Source organism: Parasteatoda tepidariorum, chromosome 7 (assembly GCF_982258835.1).
Source record: "Parasteatoda tepidariorum strain Cologne lab strain chromosome 7, Ptep-v5.0, whole genome shotgun sequence".
NCBI classification, from domain to species: Eukaryota; Metazoa; Arthropoda; class Arachnida; order Araneae; family Theridiidae; genus Parasteatoda; species Parasteatoda tepidariorum.
This window is the reverse complement of record NC_141761.1, coordinates 27750921-27776911: the sequence shown is the minus strand read 5'-3', so window position 1 is coordinate 27776911 and position 25991 is coordinate 27750921. Positions and strand designations below refer to the sequence as shown.

The window sequence follows — 25991 nt, the reverse complement described above, 5'->3', positions numbered from 1 at the left end:
ATCATAAAATGACAAAGTAAGGACCCCTATTAGAAAATTTTTTAATAGAAGTAAGTAAATTAATTGCTTCAATTAAAAATATTACTATGACTGTTTAAACATTTTTTTTAAACTAATTAATCAATCAGTTTCATTTTGGAGCCTTTCGTGAAGACGTCGGAGATTTTTTTTCTTGAAAATTTGCCTTGACCCTATATAATTCATATGATTGAATTCGAAACTGAAGAATTTTTAGAAGTAAATATTTGTAAATAATGGCTGATGATGAAGCAGCGCGTCGAAGAGAAATTAGAAGACGGAAAATATTGGAAGGATCTGAAGCTAGATTGAAAAGAATAACTAGTACAATTTCCTCTAAATCTACAGGTTTTTATCTTCTTGATATTATTTGTATTTTCATTTGTTTGATAAACATTGCAATACTCATTGCTGGTAATTTTTCATTGAATCAAGTTTTCTTCCTTGCGACAAGTATTTATTTTTAAAAATTCTTCTCTTAATTACTGAACAAAATAGCAAAATTTTCTTCAAGTTCAAAAACTTTTCGTAATTAAAAGTTACTTTACTTTAAAATAAATACCATAGCATGAATAAATTTTTAATCACAGTTTAAATTATGTGAAATTTTTACTTTTAGATCATGACACGAAATAGTGAAAGTGGTTGTCTAGTTTAACTCTACATTTCCGCCTTTAATCAAATTTTTAATCAATAGTACAAATTGGTGTACAATATTTTAAAAACACACTCTTTCTAATGTGCTCTTTAGTCTATCACATTAAAATAGGTAAAAATTGATTAAAATCGACAAAATTTAATCGGCATAACCTCTGATGGTTAAATTATTGACAAATATTTCTAATCATTTCTTTTTTTCTTAATCATAATATTTTAAATTTCTTATATTGGAAAATCTCTTTTTTTTTTTTAAGGGTTTAGAAATAGATTTCTTTATTAAAGCCTATTTGCGTATAAATATTTCTGTATCAGTATATATTCACATTATCTACAACCACTTATTTGCCAGATGGATTTTAAACTTGCAGGAAAAGAAAATTAAAAAATGCATGTTGAAGTTACACTGCTATCTAACAGTTATAGAAATGTTAATATTAACTCCTAGGAATTGTAGCAAACTTTTTTTTCTACATTAATTTCGGAATATGTCAGGTTTCAAAATCAGTTTTAGGGTACGCAAAAGGGAATCTTTTGTTTTAAAAAAAATCAGAATAGTTGTAATGAATGACAGGTAAAAATTGAAGGATATTTTATTTTAATAATAATTCAAATAGATATATTTTCATGAGGATTATGCCTTTTTCTTTTCTAAATTATTCAGAGTAGGTTTTTTTGATATCAAAAGGCTGTTTAAAAGTGTTAGGACCTTTCGAAATTTGAGAACAGCTGTCAAAAACCTGGACGAATGTCTTTTCCGTCATTGGCATCAGCGTATCTAGGGGAATCAGTGCCTGTCTCGTGAATCTCGAATTCACGCCCTTGAAAAAAATTATATATTCTATTTTTTAAGAAGCAAAAAAAAAATTTTTTTTAATGGCTGGCACTTGGGATGTATTGTCTCATTGTCCTCAGGAACGCCAGAACTGCTACTCTCTTCTCGTTACCCAGTGGGCACCTGTGGCGAAGCTATGGCGGTAGAACAGCGTCGCCCACGTCACACAACCACAAACCCGTTTACGGGGCAGGTCACATTCACACAAAGGAGAAAGAACGTAGAACACAGAGAGAAAGAAACATCCATGCCCTGAGCAGGATTCGAACCCGCAACCATAGGCTCCGCAGTCAGGTACGCTAACCACTCGGCCACCTGGTCGGCTAGAAGCAAAATATAAGCATTATTTTAAGAAAGAAAACAATCCTGACTATATAGTAAAATATTATATTATTTATAATCAGAAATTTGCAAAAAACTGTAACAATGCTAATTTTAATAATCTTGCCGTTGATTTGAAATACAAAGTAATTACAATATACTTATATTATACACTGCTTATCATTTCAAATTAAACAAAAATAAAGAGAACTCAACTGATTTAATGATTTTTACAAATATGATATAGTTAGGAAAAAATGTTGCTCAAATTTTTTTTTTTAAAGGATGATGACGCAGTTTAGAAATACTCCCATTAGAAATTAAACTAAAAGCCGTTGCTTGAAACAATGATAATTTTTTGCTGTAAACAAAATAATAAGAATTTAAAAAGCTTCTAACTGTGCGTATTTTGGTCTAATCATAAAATAAAATTCTAACTATATTATAAACTAAACTAACTAAAGAGCTCAATACTAATAATTACTACTGATTATGACAATTGCTAAGGAAAGTTCAAAAAATTGCCTATTTTAGTTCATTTTTTATTCATTAAAAAAAGCATCAATGATTAAAGAAAAAACATTAATAGAAATATTCTCATAGCCTTCTCCCTGTATTCAAAGAAAAAAGATAGAAAAACTTTGGCTTTCTTCTGTAGATTTTTAAAAATGAAGCACTCAATGCTATTGTTTAAATTATACTGCAGTGAAAGAATTCCAAAAAATCAAACTGGCGATTAAAAATTTGCAAATCGCTATTAAAAATGCTTTTTTCAACTACTTTTATAAATTTTATGTACAATGAACAAAATAAAAATTTTAACATCCTGTATAGCTTTTGATCTAATGATCAGATTTTTCTTTGGATTACGGATGCTTGAATTTTGTTAATTATCAGATGGCTAAGAATTAAAAATGTCCTGATACTGACTGACATAGGACATCAATGTGTTATGAATGTATAATCTGTGGGGTACCCCATATCAGGTTGTACCTTAATTAGTATATTTATCAGTCTCTTCTTTTAATTTTAATATGTTTGATTAATAATGATTTAGCATTATGTAATGATGATTTAATTAGTGTCAATAATAATCTTTAATTTGATTAATCATTGTGCATATGTGGAAAAGTTTATTCAAGTATAATATCATATAATTCAAGATAACCAATTTTATGAAATGATAAATCATCCTTTTATGCTACCTTAATCTTTATCTATATTATATAAAATGCTAATACGTACGTACGTATGTATGTATGTATCAATAAAACTGATGATATTTATTTTCTCGCACTGGCAACAGCTTTCACTTTTTTAATTGATTGGATTCGGTGCGCAAGAGCACGTAGTGAGCAACCAGATAACAAATACCAGAGTGAGCATTATCAGGTTGTTCAATTCAGATTCATGCACTAAAAACATGACAATATTTAATTTAAACTCAATTAGGAATTAATTACTTGAAGTGAGAATGCTTTAAAAGGCCACTGTTGAATTGATATTTTTCTACTGGGAGCTACCTAAACGTCTAAAAAACGTTTAAGTGTTTGTATTGAATGCATTGAATTTTTTTATATTTCGCGTTTATTTATGCATTGAATTTTCACGCTTTAAAACGCAGAATATTAGTGAAGCAATATTTGATAATTTATTTTGCTAATATGTTTCTTATTTAGCTAATGTTTTGATTTTTTCACCATGTACAATCTAAATAGGTAATATACTTTTTTAAAAGCCAATAAGAACATTGGTAGAATTCTTCTACATAAGTACAATACTATGTCTTTGATGATAAAATACTATGTCTTTGATGATAATATATTATGTCTTTGTGCTAGAACATTGTGTTCATTGGCGAACGAGCGCAGCGAGCCATGGTTCACGGCGTGAACCACATAGGATTGCGTAGCAATTCTCGGGGGATATCGAGCAGGGGGCAGAGCCTCCTAGTCTATTATATAAAACTGAATGTCTATCTGTCTGCTTGTGGGTGTCCTTTATGGACTCCTAAACCATTTGATTACGAGCGAGGAAATTTGGCATATAGATAGTCCAAGCACAAAAAGGTCACTGTTAACATTAGAAGATTCTACGACTTCAAGTGGGATGAGCGAAAAACGAAATGGAATTTTCTGATTGGTTAAGCGTTAGTCATTGTTTTAAATTTTACTATAAGCAATTCAGTTTTTCACGTGTTTTAAAGATAACAGTGATAATTTCTAAGTTAAAACTTTATTTGATAAAAAAAAAATAGTTTATTGCTTATATTTAATTATTTTATATTCGCTGTGTCAGATAAATTCAATAAAAAACACATCATACCTATGTCACCAAATTTATACTTTCATAGTTGTCTGATACCACATGCCTTTTTTTATTTATATTAATTCTTTTAAAACGTGTGTCTAAGAAAATAATTGTCTAAAATAAACGGTAATTGAATAAGATAAAAAATATTTATGTATTCAAAGGCAAAATTAATGGAAAAGGGGTACTAATATGGTATGTACTAGAACGGAAAAGTACTGGAGTAAAGATATTTATTTATCTTGAAAAACTGTACGAAATCATGCCATTATTGACATGATGTTTAGTTAATGTGTGTAATATGTTAATTGATATTTAAAAAAAAACTCATACAAGCAAAAGTAATGGAGAATATATACTACTAATAAGCAAAAGTAATGGAGAATATATACTTATTCATTTTAGGAGCCTTAAAAAATGTGATATTAATATTGATAATAAGAATTTTGAAATAAACTAAAATTAGCTATATGCTAAAAAGTGAAGTTAACGGAAAAGAGGTTAAAAGGAAAAACTGTGTTTAAAAAAACTGTGGAAAATCGCCGTTTACAGGTGACGCTTATTTATTGTGTACTACTGACGGTAATATGTACTGCTGGTATTTTGGTAACTGAAGTAGTTTTGATAAGAATGAATTCTGCAACGGGTTTTCTATAGTTTCAGAAGAAGAAAAATTTCAGTGGTAGCAAAGATAGTGTATTGATATTTTAATGAATTAGAATATAAAGAACTTTGTTTCTCCTTTACTTATAAATACTTTAACAGTAAATTAAAGGTCAGCTGGAGAAGAAGGCCATGATCCAAAAGCCTTATCAAGTTCTTATAAGAATTATATATTTTTTTAAAAATTTCAGCTTTAGTTGGCTGTCACTGAACTTTTCACACTGTCACTGAATTTTTCACAAAACTTAAATGTTGAAGGGTTTGGTAATAAGTACCAAATATACTAATATAGGTATAAAATATCATATTGATGTGATTTGGTGATTAAGATAGCACCAATACTAGGCAGTTTTAAAACTGATACTTTGAAAATAGATAAGTGTTTTAATACCCCTCGAAAGGGATATGCACCAGAGAAAATTACTTGATACTGCAATAACATCATGCCAAGTGATGTTAAATGCATTTTATCTTTATTCTAATGGGATGAACTACAAAAGATGGGTTTTGCTTCCTTCAATAACGTAAATAAAAAGGGCAACAAATAATATTGAATAAAAAAAATTAATTGTTTTAGCTATATTAATTGAAAAACTTAGTAGAAGAATCAGGCAAGTGACATTTTCAGAACGAAAAAAATTTTACTCCGAACTGTTTTATTACTAGTTTATTAGAAGGCAGAGCTAATAATTATTTGCTTTCTTTTATTTACCACTGCCTCATTTGAAATAAAAGTCAGGCAAGCATACTAAAAACTAATGTCATTAGTAATGTTAAGATTTAAGTGAAAGCAAAAACAGTTCTGTTACATTAAACATACCCGAATTGATGCAACCACTTTTTATTATTTTCCCTGATTCAGTAATTCCTCTTAAAATTTCACTTATCTGGTTCGTAAATTGAACTCTTTAATTGTGGCATATAGCGGACAATATATCATTTTCACATAATTTCCTTTATAAATGTATGTTGTAAATGATTGCTATTGATTTTGCAACTATATACATGTATTCTTATAGAAGGATACACATTCATACAGAAATATTGTAATATACTTATTGAAAATAGTGATGCTTACTTTTATCATTATAGCTTGATTTGCAAAGGATTCAAAATTTTGCACTTCTTAATTGTTAGAAATAAACAAACAAACAAAAAAGCTTGGAACTATTAATAAATTTAAAAACTAAAAAGAAGAATTTAAAATTTGGCATTTCTTAAATATTAGAAATAAGCTAAACAAAACTTTCAAAACTTGTAACTACTAACAAACTCTAAGTCAATAATTACTGCTATTTTGTCAAGTTAAAAACTTTTATTCAGTTGAAAAAGCACATTAAACAAAACTTAATTAGAAACAAAATTACTTGTTCAGTAGTCGGGGTCACTGTGCCGAGGCATACGATAGCAAGTGACTAATTTTGCGCATTTTTCATTGCCCAGTCGATTTCTGAGTTTAGTTCGGATGAGTCCGAAATTCGAGAAGCTTCTTTCAATGTATGCGGAACTGGATGGGCAAGACATAAGCACTTGAATTAAAGCAAAATTGATAAGAAAAAATTTAAAGCAAAATTGATAAGAAAAGTTTATTTTATGAGGCTTTCTTTTTGGGTGTACGTGTGTTTCTCAAAGCAAGATTTTATAAATGAAAGTAATCAATCTTGACATTCTTCAGTAATGTAATATGCCAAACAAAATGATGCTTGGAAATGCTGAAAATTTTGTTTAGTATCCTAATATTTTACTTCAAATAGTATGTTTTAATATAATCATGTTCGAAAAATGCAAGAATCTGTTCTTAAATATCTTTTAACTACTTTTTTTCTAATTTTATTGCCCAAAAATGAATTAATTTTGATTTATAAGCAGTTAAACTCAAATAAAAATACAGTTTTACCAAAACTAAGGGTTTTTGACAGAAGGATTTTTGACATGACGGTAAAAACTGTCATGTGTCAAAAACTTGCCAACCCTGATTATTTACTTATTTTTTGTTTTCCCCATACGAAGAAATTTTCAGTTTTGAGCATAATTTCGTAGTGTTTCTTAATACTGATTAATTGATTATTTACTTCCTTTTTTTCCCCGTACGAAGAACGGGTATTGAACTAGTTTAAAATGAAATATATGATAAATTTTAAGCATTTGTCACATGAGTTTTCCTGGGTTTGTTTTAATTTGTACGTTTTGAAATTTACCTTCTATTCACAATGCATGGTTTTAGATTTAAAAAGTATTCTTTGATTCAATCAATGTGTATTATTCTTTACTGATTTATTTTAATTTCCTCATTTTAGTAACTTCTTAACTTAAATAAATAATCCACTTCTGTTAGCTATGGGATTTTTTATTGTTGGAAAACTTATTATACTAATTAATTAATTTTAGTAATTAAATAAATTATTTTGATTGAAGAATTTGAGTAAGATCAACAAAACCATCTTTCATTGAATTGGTTTATTTTTCTTTTGACGTAAATCGATTTCTAAAAACTCAAAATGTAGGTTAATAGTAATCTGGAAAAGATGATCCCTATAGTTGAGGCAGGAGAGCTATCGAAAATTTGGACTCCTCCTTAATTTGGACCCGCACTGAAGACTTAAAATTGTTAGCCAGTAAAATAGCCAAGCATCAAAAGTATTAGCCAATTTTCAAAATCTTTAGCCAAAGGCGAAGCTTAACATTTTCTTATGATTGATTTTTATTCCTTAAAAAAATTAAATCGAAATATAAATTTACCATAAATTTAATTATTGGTAAATTTGTTAATAAAATAGTTTATAAAACGCAAATCAAGAGTCAATTTTTAGTTGGGTAAGAGTAAATGAGCAATGAATGGGAAAGGAATAAGTTGGCGTTAACATGTTAAATAACATGTTTTTATCATGTTATTGTCACGAGAAAATATATTTTCTACAAAAATAGTTGGAAGATTATGCATCTTGCTACCATTCAATGTTTTATTGACAACAACTGCAGGAAACAATTTCGTCACGCAATCCAGTAATGAGCGTATTAATCGGTATTTCAAGGTAGTTAGTCTCATGCTTCCTTAATCTCTCTGGTTGCTGATGCTTACATTATCTGGACTTAATGTAATTCTGACTAGTTAGGCGACGCATCTAACGAAAATTACTACAATCGAACAAAAAATACAGGATTTGTTCCTAAAAATTCCTTTTGAGCTTTTTCTCCACAATTGAGGGGAATAGGATTTTTCTTTTCGGTATAAAAAATCATTCACAGAAACATAATTTTTCTCGCCAAATTTACGAACTTATCGCATTTGGCGAGGTGGCGAATGCTTAGCACGAGCCCTGAGTTAATGTTACTCTCACTTTCTTCAAATTTCACAAAAGGTTTGCACAAAATAATGAAATTTAATTATCTAAAGATTTATATATCCTAAGATATTTAATTATCCTCTGTAAAAAAAAAATTTATAATTGTTTATTATTTTCTGAAATCGTAGTTGAAAATTTTTTGAACTGTGAAGTATAACATTTTTTACATTATTTTAAAGTATATCTAATTTTAAATTACAAAATTCGAATACATTTAGTCCAATACTTCTCAAGAAATCGAATTTTGAATGTATGATCTTAAAGTATTACTGTGAGATGTTTTTTGATAGTTGACATAAGATGATTTTTTTTTTTTTAATTATAAGATACGGTGTATTTTTGTTATTTCATGTTAGGGGAAGGTATATTAATATTTGATAATGCGTTAATAAATTTAAATTTAAGAAAAAATTTTTTAGTCATTTGTAAGAATAGAGCGAAGATATGTTCTTAGCACTATTAACAGAACCATAAACTACCATGTAATAAGCACTAAACTACTACTTGAAATTTTAGCTGTAGTAGTTGTTTTCATTAAGCTATGTATTTAATTTCAATAAACAATGACAATATTTATTTATATTTGTTTTTGATATATCAATGCCCATATTTGAAGATGATTTCTTAAGAAGATAATTGCTTAATGGGATACAATCTTTGAACCAAATTAATGATAAAAATCCCAATATGCATGATGTACTAGTAACTAAGGATACCCAGAGAAATTTTTCTAGGGGTAGGTTGCCAATAGAAAAATAATTCAGCAAAATATTTTTTTTACTTTTGTTATCAAAAATTTTCAAATGCAATTTTAATATAATTTGTTCAGTACTACTTAATCATGGGTTTTCAGTATGGAAGTTTAGATTTTTGATATTGTTTCAACTTCATGGTAAAAAATAATAATAATAATTATGATAATTTAAACTACATACAGTATAAGCAAAGGAAAAAAAAAAGTGTTCTAGTGTTGTCAAAATTTTGTGAAGCACAAACCTCATAAGTTGTTTATAGCATTAAATTTAAAAATCGTTATCACAAAGAAAAAAATTTTACCTATTAAAAATAAGTGAAATTTAAAAATTATAAAATAGAAATTTTTAATTTATTAGATTTTAAGGGAGGTGGGATACGGATGCCTCATTTTGATTCTTTGATTCCTACCATTTTTAGTTAGATCAATTTTTAGCCTATCAAATTAGGCATAACTTAATTCAATGCGTTTATTTAAATATTCAGAAAATGATTACTTACAGTAATTGGTGTTTTTTACGATAAAATAAAAATTGAAAATCCAATTTTTTATTTTCTAAATGCAGAGACAGAAACGACATATTTCTTTAAACGTACTTCTTTTATCTGTTTTTATTTTTCAGAACAGAGAGGGTATATTCAGTCTTAAATCGTTTGATAGGTTTAAATTAGTTGTCAAGCAAACCAGAAGCACTTTCTTTGTTAAGTATTTATGACAACTCTTAGGATTTCTCACCGAGGGTGGCAAAAGTATCCTTTTGTTGTGGAAGAATGTGTTTTTTTTTTTCTTTAATTCTTGCTAATTTACATTTGTGGTGAAATCTATTCAAACACAAATTTCGAACTATTCAATCACAATATAAATTTCGAGAACCTTTTTTTTTTTTTTAAGTGATTTATACATTGTAGGGATGGAAAAGCTTCTCAAATTGCTCCTAAACAAAATTTCTGCTACAGCTTGCTTCAAAACTCTAATATTAATTGAGCAAACAGCGTGAATTTGGCGCCAAATTTGTCCACAAAAATTAGTTCAGTTGTTTCAAAACCGCCAGCGATATTCGATTTTTACCTAAATGTCAATTTAGTTAGGCGAGTATTTTCCCATATCGAATAGAGCATGTCAGAAAGTTCTTACTAAAACTAAGCTATTGAAATTCTTTTGTTCAGTAATTCCGTGAATATGTCAAATAAGCTAAAAATTGTAAAAGGAACGCAAAATATTAAGTTATGACGTCCCTTGGAATACGTAATTCTCCAACAAGAGAAAAATAAATAATAAAGACCCACAGATATACGCAAGCAAGATTATAACCAAACTTTAAATATGCATGAACAAAACATTTGTCTTTATTAATAGCTGAAAGAGAAAAATAGAATAATTCTGAGTATCAAATCACACGGATCAGTCCTAATTAAAAGACTTAATTGTCCAAAACTCTTCTTATTTTTAAACTTTTGTTTTTTTCTACCAATCGAAGAATTGAGAATTTGCATGTTGATCGATAAATAAAGAGGAAAAGTATTTATATTTTAAATAAGGACCCAGAAATATGAAAATCCTGTGTCATAAAACCTGTCGTTTCCGAAGTATAACGGAATCACTATTCTCATAATATATAACTTTGTAATAAAAATATTGGAATTTGAACATAGATTTGGCATTGGAATTTGCTCTGGGGAAAGAGTCGACAAAAAATCAGTTAACTCCGTGGATTTACTATTACACAAATAGAGCAATTCCAAAAGAATAGTATCTTAAAATTCGACATATACATATTATTACATACATCGTTATTAAAGCACCGAAATTACAACAAACAAGTAGAAGTGGCCAAAAAAAAACTCGTAAAATATACAATTGCTATGGAATTAGGTGTGTCAAAAAGTTATTTATCAATTAGTCGTTCGTCAAAAATCCAAGTTCGAGAATCTTAATTACCATTGTGCAGGGTATGTAATTAAAAATATGACATAAGTCTGGGAAAATAAGTTCCAAAACGATTTTATTTACACAGAAAACCCATTAAGTAAAAGTAAATTTTTCAGTTATATATTTATTTAAGTAATTCTTTGTTTTGTTTCTATTACATCTTATTTTTTTATAACTTAGAAACACAAATCAAGCAGAAAAGAAGAATATCTAAGATATGTATGTTAGCAAAACAGCACTTCATCAGGGGACTGCCAACCTAACATACAGGAACCTTTCTGTCGTCTGTGGCTCCTTATGTTAGCAGACAGTGTGTCCCCTGATGAATTGCTGTTTTGCTAACATATATATTTTAAATACTATTCTTCCTTTTCTGTTTGATTTGTGTTTCTAACTTTCGAAATTATTAAAATAAGACAAATTTGGTTTTAGCGCTTTTCCATTTTGATTTGTTATTTTAAATGTTCTTTTCTTATTTTGTCTTTTTCTGAATTTCTGTAAATCAGTTTCAGTCTTGATTAGATCTTTTTTTATTTTATTTAACAATCTATTTTTATTCCAAGCTCTGTTAAATAAGATATATATAATGTTAATTTATGTGCTCAATCATGCTCTAAAATCTAATTTTACCAGCACTTTGCTGCTCTAAATATAAAGACTGTTTGTTCAAATCTTCACTGAAAACCAAATTTATTTTCTCCAAAACTCATTTTTTTTCTTCTCTTAAAGATTTATGCTGCTGTTTCATCCTCCAATTGATTATATTGAAGTTAAATAAGCATATCTAATGATAAGTCGTGATAGCTGGAAACTGGACTGAGAAATCCGACGTCTTCTGCAATTTCGTATTTGTTCCTCATCAAAGATACTATATTTTCTGGCCAGTGAGAGGGTTTTACGTCCTTCCGTTCCCCATCTCCCAGTTAAACAGTTAATAAATAAAAGTGTTCCTCTTGTAATAGGAGATGAAGATGCGCAAAGTTTCAAGCCCAAACTAGGAGGGAAATATTTGGACTTAGGGTTAGAGAAGTTACAGTTTTTTTCCTGGAGATTTGGAAAAAAAAAATTTTTTTTTTGTTATTTAGAAATATTGAAATTATTTTGCACAGTGATCAACACTGTCAAGAGCAAAGTACTTTAATGTTCGTGATAGTAATAATAAATGGTGATCGAAATGGACTACAGGTGTCATAGAGCAGAACTCTCTACCTATGGCAACACTTTACATGCTTTCACCATTAGCGTGTGGAGAGTCATAGAAGAGCACCATACCAGAGTCTCGTGCCGGAGCACGGACTCTTCCTCCGGGAGGATCTTACATAGTAGCTTTTACAAAGAGAGAGATCTTGACTTGACTTGATCTATGTTCTTTCCCGCAGATGCGGGCACCACACTTCTTCATCTGAAGTGTGCCCTAGGGCAGCTGTGACTAAATGGCATTCAAAAGTAGTAGAAAATTCCACAGGAGGGCTGTAGACGTCTTGGTGGGAGTAGCGGCTTAGAGGGTGATCTCCGCATCTATAGCTTTCCAGCAAGTAGAGATCGATGCAAGTTGACTAGTTCTTCATCCTTCAGTAGCTGCTGCCTCTCCTTGAAGATTAACGGGAATCTGGTAGCTGAATCTGAAGTTTTCTTTGGCTGTGCTGGATTTCCTCTCATCTTTCTTTTGGGTCTTGCACTGCAGCCTGAAAAGCAGGCCGACTGCTTACCATGACAGTCGATACATTTAGCCGGCTTGCTAATCGGTTTTGTACATAAGTACGAAAAATGTGCGTAGGTACATTTCATTCGAGCTGGCTCGGCTGTGTAGGACTTCTACGTTCTGGCATCTGTAACATTGAATCTCGTGGCGGCCGCCACGAAATCTCTTCATCCGAACTGGTGTTGAAAGTAGGTGTTCGAAGTTGTATATCTCACGATTTTTGGTGTTATCTGTGAGAATGACTATGAAGAGTGTGATGAGCTTGTACTCTTGGCCATGCCTCTTTCTCATATGCTCGATTTTGATTGGCCCTAGTCCAATATCTGCTCGTTCTTTCTTAATATCTGGAATCTCAACATCGGTTAAGTCCTCTGATGATACTTTTGAGTTTTCTGCTGCTGTGCAGTAGATTTACTTTCCGTTCAGGTATTGTAAAGGAAGTCTCATCTGTAGGTGTGGCTTTTCGCTGTATTGTTGTAGTAATGGAGGCTTTATCCGTATTTTCTAAGTCATTGGAGAGATTCTTTTTCTCACATCTCTTTACCAGAGGCTCTTTTAAGTCGAATTCTTCCTCTTTCTGTTGTTTAATTTTAGGGACTGAAGTCTCATCGTTGTGCTTTGGGATAGGGTCTGGACCATGATCCGTCTCAATGTTGACTGGATCAACTGCTATGTCCGCTTGATCAGGATCGGAAGTCTCTGCTGTTGTATTATTAAGTAAACTAAGTTGAATCATTTTCATTGTCTTCATATACATCTCATCCTCGAGATCGGGATGATCGGTGGTGAGTTCACGGTAGGATCGGAAAGCCTTCCCCCGGTTGTTAAATCGGTGTGATGACATTGTAGGGCAGAGCTCGCTTATAAGACAACCTTACTCCTCGAAGTCTGGAACGAGAATGATGGTGAGAGAGATCTGATTAAGTTTCGGCCTTTTCATCAACATTCGGCATCATCGACCAATTATAAGCTACTGAGCATCTAGCATAAGTTATCTTACAAGTAGGTGAAGAGTTGAGTAGTAACTGGCTTCATCCGTGAAGAAAACATGGTTTCACGAGCGTGATTTGTTACCACTCCCGCTGATCGAACTTTAACGACGTCATCCCGTGACTTAACCCTCACATTATATATTCTTTGACTTAACTAGAGGTGAACGACGAGCATAGATTCGAATGATTTGCCACTATTATCAATCATATTTCCAACATGAGTAACTTGATCTATTGGATTTCACGTACTGGAACTAAATCCTTATAGTTAGAGGGACTGACCCCAAATATACTCATTAATTAGTGCAGACGACATTTTAAATTTTCTAATCAAACACAAAAATGTACTTTCTCTGAATAAATATACCTTTTTTCAACAGTTTCAGATTCCTGACCCCCAAAATATAGGGGGTAGCAGCTATCAGGGAAATATGGTTCCGATAGTTTTTTTTTTTTTTTTTTTTTTTGAGAGCGGTCCAAAGTTTGGACCCCTTTAATATTAATTTTAATTTTTCGGGAATTTGGCCATATCTCGAGAACTTTTTAAGTAAAGTTAAAAAAATTTGAAGACAATTACGAAACTCTCATTTATTTAAAAAGAATTCCATGCAAAGAAAAATAGCTTTTAGTAAATATTTATTATTCTTTGTTATTTTATTTAATAATATAGTTGAAAAAATTTTGAATTGTTAGGCGTAAATTTTTTCACATCATTTTAAAGAAATGTAATTTTACATGGTAAAATACAAAATTTGAGCTAATAACTAATTCTCTCAAATTTGCGTCTAATAGCTTCTGAGAAATCAAATTTTTAAAATACAACTTTTTCAAAATTTGATTTTTCAGAAACTCGATTTGATCAATTTTACTAAAATCTATTTCTTGTATGGAATTCTCTTAGGATAGACAATTTTTACAATTGTGTTCAGAAATTTTGCACTTAAAAAGTCCTCGGGATCTGAGAAAATACGCAAAAAGTAAAATTAACATTGAGAGGTTCAAACTTTGGACCTCTCTCCTGATCAAACCATTGGGGCCATATTTCCCAAATTAAGGCTACCCCTTATATTTTCAGGGGTTAGGAATCCCAATCTATTATTCAGAAAAAGTACTTTTTCGTGTCTTATTTCGTAACTTAAAATATTATTAGCATATTTGAGGTCACCCAATCGAACCTTTAAGAGTTAGTCCTAGAACGTAAAGATCCTATCATTAGATCAAAAGTTATTCGGGGGGGGGGGTCCGTTTTTCATTTTGTGCACTGTACATGAACCTTTTCTATAAATAATGATTATAATATATTCCCTGATAAGTAAACTAATTATAATTTACCAAAAATATGAATGTTTAAATCAATTATTAATATTTCTCAATCAACCAATTCAAGGGTTTCAATTAAGTTATTATCAATATTTAGTGCAATTATTAGGATAAATTTCCTAATACATACTTTTTTTTAATGTTGCCCTGTTACGGTTGGGTATAAAAAATGAAAAAAAAGTAGCATATATAAAAATAACAACTGAACTTTTGAAGAAATATGGCCGAATTATAAAAAAGACAATTAATACAATTACGCATAGTGTCCGAATAACCCATGTAACCATCTAAAAGAAAAACAGGAAAAAACAAGTATTTACCTGAAGTTATCTTCTAGAAAATCTAGATGAATAAATCACTCAAAGAAAGATAGTCACTTTATGAAAAACCAATAGTTCTTTTTATTAGGTGGATCCATGTTGAGAGACAGGAAAATAGTGTCCAACGGTGGAGTAGTGGATGAAGGGCAGGAGATTCAGTGAAAAGGAAATTTTTAGATGAGATTCAGACAACTGTTGGTTGGTGATGGATCATTTTAGTAGTTACTGGAAACACCGGTCTTTCCGCACAAAAAATCGGTTGGAGCATTTCCCAGAATTTCGGATTCTTCTCGGCTTTGATTTTTTGAAAAGTTAAAAGCAGCATTACAACAAGCTAGAAATGACTGTGAAGAAGTCCATCAATGGTGGTGTCTGGGTAGCGAAGGCGTCCCATCAATATATTAAAAGCAGGAGATATCCCAAGCACAAAGCTATAAATGACTGTGAAGAAGTCCGTCAATGGCGGTGTCTGGATAGCGAAGGCGTCCCATCAATATCATATTAAAAGCAGCAGATTCACTTGCCAACATGGCGGTAGACGTGACGCCATCCCAAAAAAATGTTCTCTTCCTCTATAAAAAAGAGGAGGGGGGGAAAAAACGTACTGCCAGGGAGCAGCGTGACGTTGGGGTGATGAAGAATTTCGAATGCACCGGTCATTTTTCGCGCGCTCTTTTTATAAGAGACAAAAACTTAAAAGTTGAAGTTGTAGTACATGTTGTGCAAGTTAAAGTTAAATTATCTAAAAATTACGAGTTGAGACGAAAAATTGATTATACGTTAAAAGTTACGGTTGAGAAACACAACATACACGCGGAGATGAAAGATGCCGACAACCAGTGCGAATTCTCAGAAACGAAAAGGGTGGAATGTTCTAGAAGAAAAGGGGGTTTGCAAGGAGCTGGTAAGGAATTTTAGGGGGAGAATGTCCAAATTGCACCTAAAGCTTAAGGGGCTAAAGAAAGATGATGAAATAAAAAATGTATTATAAATTAAGTCGAAAGAATTAGTATTTTGATTAAAAAAACAGGATATTTAGAAAATTAGACTGTGACCTAATGTCACAAATGTAAACTTTTATTTTGTATTAAACTTAATAATAGATTATTACATTTGTTTACGTATTAAACGAACTTTAGTCTGTAGACGTTTTAATAGTTATAATTTAATTATGCAAAGCAATTAATAATTCTAATTCATTAGCATGTTGCCGCACACTTTTAAATTGAGGATCATGTTTAGAAACACATTTTTTTTTTCATTTGTTTGTGACTACCATATGAAATAAAAGTAAATTATTTTTAGGTGCTTAAGTGAAAATTATCACGTTTTGTGATAGTTTTTCCATAAAAACTCTTGGCGGATGAAACTGCCATTAGCTTATCACAACATTTTTTTTTCCTCTTCCCATTTGTTATTCGAAATATTGGATATCTTTTATCAATGTATTAAACTGAAAATTGATGAGATGAAGGTAATTTTAGAAAATCAACCAACACCAATTGCAATATTTTATTCAGCTATAATCAACTGCCTGTTACATAATTAAGCTTACTCTGCATTTTAAAGAGAGTGCCATCTGGTGCTATAAAAATGCTTACAAAAATTACTTTAAAAGATGCTATAAATAATACTACACTAGTGTATTAAATACACAAATAAGGGATAAGTTTTCAAAAACTGCTGACCTGGTTGCTATAGTCCAGAAAGTTTCCAAATCGTCAACTGCATCACCTCCAGAATCAAAAGTTAAAACAATTCTGCGAACTGAAATTACGTTTGAAACCTACGATAATAATAAAACATTTGATGGGTAGTACATCCAGAGGTTCGAAAACTGCTCTAAATTTGAAGGATTAAGTGTTACTTTTTTTATTTATTAAAATGTACATTTGCCTGCACTATGTCAAAAATCGGACAGCTATAGCCATCATTTGTGGCAGCATTTAATCAATGAAATTAACAGATTAGATAAATTGCAACGTGTCTTACTCTTATTTATAATTATTTTATGTTTATAATAGAATGTAATTTCTACACCAATATTTTGGATTTTTGATGGTTATTGTCAAAACAAAAAGGTTTGATGTCAAAATCATTAAAATACACATGTAGTAGATTGATTACTTGTAAGTTTTATGGGCTTTCATTTATAATCGCTTCATATTTTTATGGCTAACAATTATATATATATATATATATATATTTTTTTTTTTTTTTTTTTGCAATATTTTGGGTTTTTAAGAATTGTCAAAAACGAGGTTTTGGCTTGGCATGACAGTTTAAACTAAAGAAAATAGTCTAGTGTCAAAAATTTATTCTGGCATGATAGCGTAATGTTAATTAATACCAATACATTAAATATACATAATTTTAATTTACTCAGTAGAACAAATTAATATTCAGCCGATATTTTTATAAAAACAATTCAAAAAACAAAAAATCTAGATATAAAGCAAACTCTCATTCCTAATATGTTAGTGCGTAAAAAAAATTTTACTTTAATGTATGTGGGAGTTAGTGCAGCATAGGAGTAAATAACGAGGATAATTTAACAAACATAACAATTGAATAGAAATAAAAAGGATAGAAGGATAAGTTTAACAGTTAACGTTATTGACATGACTCGTGAGAGCTGCCTTCGCGCAGTGGTCTCCGGAATGCATGTGAATAAGAATTAGATTGTTCTATGTTATAAAATCAAGAGTTAATTATAAATTCGGGAGTTTCCCTTCGGGACTGGATGGCACCTCTCAATTACAAGGAAGTAGTATCACATGATTTCTTCTCAGTATTACATGATAAAGAATGATGATGTAATCTCCGCAGTTATTACACCATAATACTGTAACAACAGCTCTTAACTCCACATCTTCTGAAGAAAATATTTTTCTTTCTCATTTGTTAATATAAGCCACAATGGTTCAGTGTTCAGGTCTCTGTATAGTATGAAGAACTGGAATTCGATCTCCTGATGCAGCTAAATGCCCACCTAGCTTCAAATCAATAGGTTCCTTGTTTGTAGATAAAGACAGTTGGTGCTTAATGCTTACCACACTGCCATCATCATGTTGTTTATAATGAAATTCTAGAGCTTTAACCTCCGTAACCCCTAGACCCACAATACGTTGTTGCAGGAATACCTTATATTATTTGTAAAGTTTTCTTGCAACAGCTCATACGTAAATCCATAGCAGCTATGTTATATTATAAAAATCCATAATATTTTAATTTAAAATTAATTTTATTTCTGGTATCTTCTAGGTGAACATGTTCTTGAGGAGCACAATGAAAAACAAACAAAGGCAAATCAGAATTTTGAAATAGATCAGTATCATAGTTCTGAACATGACATTAATGACTCTCTAACTAATGCTGATGATGATTTTTCAAGTGAGCAACTCTCCCATCTGAATCATGAAAGTTTTGAGACATTCAATGAACAGTTTTTTGTTGATGACCTTTCTACTGTCAATGGAAATTTTTCTCGAGCTGGGAGTTCTGAGAATTACACATTCCCAAAAAAAGTATCTGATGCTGAGTCTCGTTCCTTCAGAAGGACGAGAGGTGATGCTCGGCGTAATAGTACCTGCACCCAAATGATGATGGAGACTTTCCAGTTTTCTACTTTAAGTCTCAACCTTCTTCGTCCTTGGATAATATGTCTGGGGGCTTTCATATTGAGAATTTATTTACTTATAACACATGTACTACCTTGCTGTGAGGTAATTATAGCCTTTTTGTTTATCCTTTTACTGTGTTTAATCCTTCAAGCGTAGAGCCCCTTGCAAAATTATAATGAAATTGCTCTGTTCCGCTCTGAATAACATGTGGAAAACTGTGTTTTTTTTATGAAGGAAAGCCACTAGCTTAAAGTTTTGTAAAAGCCAAGAATAACGCTCAGGTTCACAATAAGCCATAAAACACTTAGGCTTTTTTTTTTTGCTTTTTTTATCTTGAATTAACTTTTTTACTTTAAAAATATTTAAAGAAAAAGTATTTAGAAATTTTATTCATAAATCAAAATGTGGAATTTTCATTGATAAAAACACTATCAAAATTTATCTCACCTTGTAACGCACAATAATATTGATACTATTATAACTCCAAAATGCATATCCCGCAGTGAATTGATCGTTAAGACACGGTTCCCAGCAGATCACTGAAGTCAAGCATCACTGGCTGCGGTCAGTGTGCGGGTAGGTGACCACTTGGATCCGTCTGCTTAGGGACCGAGGGTGCGCGGTATTGGTCCTCGTTAAACTATTCTACCGTAAAGTGCTCGACTTCGCGTGCAGGTCGGCAGGCTCCCGAAGCGGGGGTGCCATCCCCTCTGCCAGAGGATCAAAATTGTGATGGCATGTCTTTGGATATTTCTCAGGGATGTATCCCAGACCATCGCCAATAGCCCATTGTGCAGCTCTAGTGCGACGTAAATGAACAACAACCAAAATGCATGTAAACTAATTTTTAACTTGTAATTCTCAGTATTTATTTCTTATTATTTAGGAAAAATAAGTGGTGGCACATTATCTGTTGAAAGTTTTTAATATTTTAAATTATATTAGCACAGTGGGCAATGCAAGCCGGGTGTGGAATTCGTTTCAGCCTTCGCTGAGATTCGAAGCTTGCGGCATACTTTATTTTATTATATAACCATCGTTAAACACCCATCCCAAGTTTTGAGTTTACGACTACTAATGCTCAACTCCGTAACCTTATAATTTTTATTCCAATCCAGAAGACAAGAGTACTCCTGGATCAAGTATTGGGTGAAATTTGTTTTTGTGGAGGACTTTTTGATGCAACTAACTCACATTTGTGTTACACGGAGAGGAAATCCTCCCACGGTCAGCCTAATGCCAAGTAACTCTAATCTGTGATCCATCTACCACTGAGGATATTTTTATGCCTGCACTGTGGTTGGTACGAGCCGGGTGCTGAATTATTTGCGACCAGCTATCACTGGGATTTGAACCCGGATCACCTCATTAGGACGTGAACGCTCTATCCCTTGAGCCACTACGGTTTGGGTGTACTTCATTTTATATATAATAATATATATAACTGTCGTTGAACAGCTGACCCCATTTAGGGGTTACAGCTACTAATGCTCAACTTCGTAGCCTTGCAATCTTGAACCCTATTCAAAAGACAAGGGAACTCCTTGATTAAGGTTTGGGAGAAATATGTCTTTGTGGAGGACTTGTTTGATATAACTAACCCGCATTTGCATTACATCGAGGGGAAAACCGAGAAAACTTTCCACAGTTAGCCTGGACTCTAACCCATGATTCGTATACCACTGAGGATATTTTTATCGCTGAATCGACCAGCTATCACTGGGATCGAACTCGGGTCACCTCATTGAGAGGCGTGCACTCTATCCCTTGAGCCACCATGGCTCTGGGTATACTTTGTTAGATTTTTCTTTTGAATCTTCAATCTGTAAACTACGAGTATTTGAAATTGATTACTCATTTATCTTAAAATAAATTGGTGCCCATAACCATATTATATTGCTTTTGTTGGGAGAAGCAAATGAAAGATAATACTATAGGTCAATATAAAATTGATTTGATCATTTTCTTTCCAGATATTATGTCTCTATGGTGGAGGTTGTTCTCCATCAGTGGCCACCAAAGTGGATTTTACTTGGCCGTACGAAAATACATCTTGATTATGAAAATATTAAAAATGATCATGTTCAGGAAACAATATATAAATCGTTTAGTGAAAATTTATTTTATTAAGCATAATTGGTGATAGAGACATCCAAAAAAATATATATCCCTTAAAGGAATTAAATCAGAATGCTCACTATTGAGAGAACATACAGCCAGAATATCATTTCTGACGGTTAGTAATTGAGACTAGCGAGGCCTGTAAGAGCACTCAAAGTAACTACAAATTTGAAATTAAAAGTGAATATTGTACCTAAGGACACAGCAAGTATGGGTAGGAGATCCAAAATTGGCGAATTATCAAAACATAACATAGCCAAAGCAAAGCTAACCAGCATATCAATAATGGGTTTAAAAGAATACCTTGGCGATCACGAGTCGCCAACAAATTTATGAGAATTATTACAACCATACAACCGAAACATTTAGCGGTTAAAAATTTAGAATAAAATGTTATAAATAGATTGTTATAAATAGAAATGTTTTAAATTGTTTTCGATTATGCGCCACAGTGAATTAATAAGTCTGCATTAATAATGAAATAAAAAGTATCGGTTACATTGATCTATACGAGAAGGAATAAATATTTTATGTTCGTTTTAAAAGAATAAGTCTTTGATTTATTTTAAATATAATTCTATTAATAAAAATAAGCTTAAGTAATCAAAGATATTTTAAAGGATAGGAAATAAATATGTAATGCCTACTGTGGCATCACAGTCGCAAATTGGATTTATGGTTAATTTTGTTCAATTGAATTGCTACTTTTCAATTATTTTTATTTTTTATTATTTTCATGATGTGCAAATTACATATTGCAGACGATCTATACAGAATTTAAAAATTACATATTGCTACTTAGATGCTCAAATTTTATTAATCATGTCTTGTTCATATTCTTGCAACTTATGATTCACTAAATTTAAGAATTACGCATTTTGATGAGGATATTAGAATTCACTTGATTTATGAAATGCGCATAATCAGTATTGTAGTTGATTATGGTGGATCAAGATACGTGTAAAAAAATTAACTAACTAAAAAATAGCATAGTCAGAGATGTTAATGTAAATTTGATCAAAGAAACTAACTTTGTTTCCTGATTTAAGATACAAGGCAATATTCAAATTATGAGTTTTTAAATTTTTTGTTATGTTGATTTTTATATCATTAATGGCCAGTATCTCCTAAACAATATATTCTCTAATTTAATAAATTTGGTAACAGTGGTTAAGTTATTAAACTTTTAATACATTTTAGGGCTCCAAGAAATTGTTCATATCAGTGAAAAACTGTGTAAAAAATTTTTTTAACTTTTATTTTACGTTCAACTTCTTCCTTTTCAATTATGTGGAGTTACATGCATGCCAAAGATATGTAGGTCAGCTAGCATTAAACTTCATAAAACTATAATTTTTATTTTTTTTTATCGAGAACAAATAGTTACCTTAAATATTGATATGTGTTCTAAAAATATTATAAGTATGAGTAATATATCTATAAAATTGTTATATTCTTTTTACAAATATTTTGTAAAGAATGTTCTAACCAGGACATAATAAGATTCAGAAATACAGAGCTAATATGAAAGAAATTTCCAGAACTTAAAAGAGAGAAAATCAAGAGAAGTGCCCTGAATTTTCCTCTATTTAGTAGATCCTAAGTGACAGCTGTTTTTTTTTTTTTTTGTCACCGCCGATTTCTATGCAACAAGGACAAAGTTTAAATGAGTGTTCAGCTACTGGACTAACTTTAATACTCACTATGAAGTTGAATTTAGATCAAAGTTAACTTAATAGAGTAATAGTAATTAAAATATTGTAATTAAAACAACAAAAAAATTAAAAGTTTTTTTTTTTTTTTTTTTTTTTTTTTTTTTATTATTATTATTTTCTAGGTTAATTTTAAAAACATATTTCTCTATAATTTATAGGGTTTTTCTTATTTGCTCTGCTTGCTTATCATCTTTCTCATTTGCTTAGTTGATCGTTAGAACAAAATGTTTTACAAGAATATGACTACTAAAATGCTCTCATTTAAATGAGTAAAAACAGTTTAAGATAACTTTAATACAATGAACCTAAATTGCTTCATAAAATAAAATAGGACAATTCTCAAAAATTGACCTGATCTACTTATAAAGTATGATTTCTAAAACTTGAAACTTCAACTCTTCACTCTAGAGATTTACATCTTCTGTTGTTAAAAATCCCAAAATATCTACCTTACTTTATTTAACCTCCAAAATCGAATTATTCAATGTTTTGGAACCTCCTTAATCTCAAATACAGTTTTTTTTTCTTCTTAATTCTACTCAAGGTAGTTTACTTAATTTTGTCTAAATTTAATATGTAGTATTACTTTCTGTGTCCTTAGTTTTTGAATTTGCTGATTTATTGTAATAAATATATTTACATATTTTGCAGACAATATATCTCCCATTAATAATGCTTGAATTAGCATTTTTGGCTTGGTCACAATTAGAATCACAGGTAAATAAAAAATAATTTATTTTCATTTCAATTTATTTTTATCTTTGATACAAACTTTAATTTATGTTTTATAGTGTTTGTTATATGTAATTTAGTCATACTATGTAAATAATTAAGTACTTTGTAATCCTATGGTACCATTTGAATATTAATTTACATAGAACCTGCTTCGACTTATAACAAGGGGATTGATGGAGAAAAAAAAAGTATCAACTGCAATAATTAAAATGTATTGAAATTTATCATAATGCTGGTAATAAAAAATGTTTTGTAATAATGTTTTTTTTTAAATTCTTAATTAATTTTTTAAAAAATTTTTTAAAATTTTTTTAAGGAAAAATGGACACATTTTAGGGACAAAAAATAGGTATAACTCATTTAATGAAAAAGATTTTGGCAGCAATTTAGTTGCATTTCTTTTATCTCATTATGCCTAATTTTACTTATTTCAAGTATTTGACAATAAATCTCTGTTTAAAGAAAACCTTAATCAAGTTATCAGAGCTTATTGATTTTGCAAAGATACATAAAACTGCATAATTTCTATTTTTGAGAAAATTCTTTTCATTTACTATAGGGCAATTCCACTGTTAAAGAAATAACATATTTAGACTAAGAATGTGTATAACTTAATAAAAAACTATGAAATATTTTTTAAAGGCAAAACTCTTTTGGTCTTCTTTTTAGCTGACACTTTTTAACTTCCATAAATTTGAAAATGTTTTAAAAAATAAAGACTGACTGTTGCTGAGCTAATTTCTACAAATGTTAAAATTGCACAACAGGCAATTAGTTAACATATTTCTATAAATTTTACAAAATTTTTTTAAAAAAGCTTTTTTAGTATATATTCAGAAGTTTAAAACATTTTCAAAAACATTCAAGTTTTAAAGATTGTGACTTTTAATAATTCTAAAATACTTAAAATAATTTGTTTACCACCGAATATTGTCGACATAATATTTGGTGTTACAGACATAACACTGTATGATTTTTATTTATGGATTAGCTTTTACAGAATGGAAACTGTAAATAAATGAAAAAATTACATAAGAAAAGTGACTTGTAATTGAAAATAAATAGTTTTACTTATTCTCTGAACATATTTGATAAGCAAGAAAGAATTTTATTGAAGAATCTGAAGAATTTTTGAGTAAAACAAATACTTTTTATACTCTTTTATAAAAGAAATAATTAAATAAAAATTTACTAAAGTTCATGGTTTGATCATGTTGGTGATTAAATAAGAAATTAATAATGGTCATATTTTAATTGTTAAGTAAAAAATTTACAGCACCATGAGGAACTTTTTTAGCAAAGTCTAACAATTTCCTTTGAATCTGTCAAAGGCTAAGCTAATTTCTTCTTTATTCAAGCTTTTCTATTGTTTAAAATGTTGATTTACACTATCAGAAAAAATATAGATACAATGAAGATAAGGAAGTTTTTTTTTCAGATCTCTATATAAATTGCATAGCGAATGATCTGTAATCATTGCATTTGAATATTTGCCTCATACAGTGTACATTACAAATTAATCATTTGTCCAGTGTGCTCTTGGTACTTTTTTTTGTTCCATAATAATGAAGTTCTCACTAAAATCTACCTGATTTTATCTAATATCTGATCTTTTTTTTTTTTTTTTTCATTTTTGAACGTAAAGATGTTGTTTTGTTTTTAAGTAACAATGTTATGAATTAAAAATTTTGATATGGTTTAAAAAAACTTTTATATTTTAGTGAGTGTTAAATTAAATTTATAACAGTTTCAAGGTGAATAATATATCTCTTAAATATCACTATTTTTATTTGAAGTCAGAATTTGGTAGAGTTAATTAAAAAATTTCAAACAGATAATTTAAATTTAAGTCTTTAATTTTACTAAAAATAAAACTACAAATTTGCTTTTATTTGGAAGATTTTTCTTTTGCCAGATTTAAATATTAAATCAATATCAAGGGTAGAAATTAGGAAATTTTAGTCTCTGATCTAAAGGACTAAAGGATACAACTAGTCAGTACACATTTTCACTGATACATTTATCTGCTTCTATTAGTTTTTAATTAAAGTTAATTCATAAGAAAAATTATAATGCAGAGTTTGTGTAATATCACATTAAGCTTTTTGAATAACCCTGTATATAATTCACTGTACTTTGTGCTTTAAATTCTGAGACAAAAATTTTTACTTTTTTAACTACACTAAAAATTGTTTAAATTATTAAAAACAGTCATTGCATCTCCCTGAAGCCATTTTTTCTGCTATGACCCTCTTCGAAAAGATGTGATCCCTAACATAATATGTACTGTAAAACCTCTATTTGATGATATTGTTTAAGAATAATGAGGTGTGAAACTTTTTTCTGATTTTTATTTTAAATTTGCATTTGAGTTTCTTAGATTTATTTATGTTTCAGATGTTTAGCAAGCCTGTGGAAGGTTCTCTCATCTCTGGTATTTTACTGCTTTGTGGGATCAAAGAGAGACTAATATCTAGAATCATTGCAGTCTGGAATTTTGTAAATTGCATTGTCTTAGATTTTGCTATTTTTACTTTCCTTTTTGTATTTACTCACTATGTTTGTGAAGTATCTATGTAAGTGAAAAATAACGTTTCACCACACACAATTATAAAGTTTGTATTTACTGTTA

The 25991-nt window shown here is 30.1% G+C and overlaps 1 protein-coding gene across 1 annotated transcript; it reads left to right on the top strand.

The window, feature by feature from the left end:
- Positions 1 to 159: 159 nt before the first annotated feature.
- On the top strand, positions 160 to 25991 carry LOC107443436 (uncharacterized). Its single transcript, XM_043039636.3, has 4 exons — positions 160 to 366; positions 18430 to 18890; positions 23276 to 23341; positions 25757 to 25991. The coding sequence occupies exons 1-4, from the start codon at positions 255 to 257 to the stop codon at positions 25937 to 25939; spliced, it is 822 nt and encodes a 273-aa protein (XP_042895570.1). The 5' UTR covers positions 160 to 254; the 3' UTR covers positions 25940 to 25991.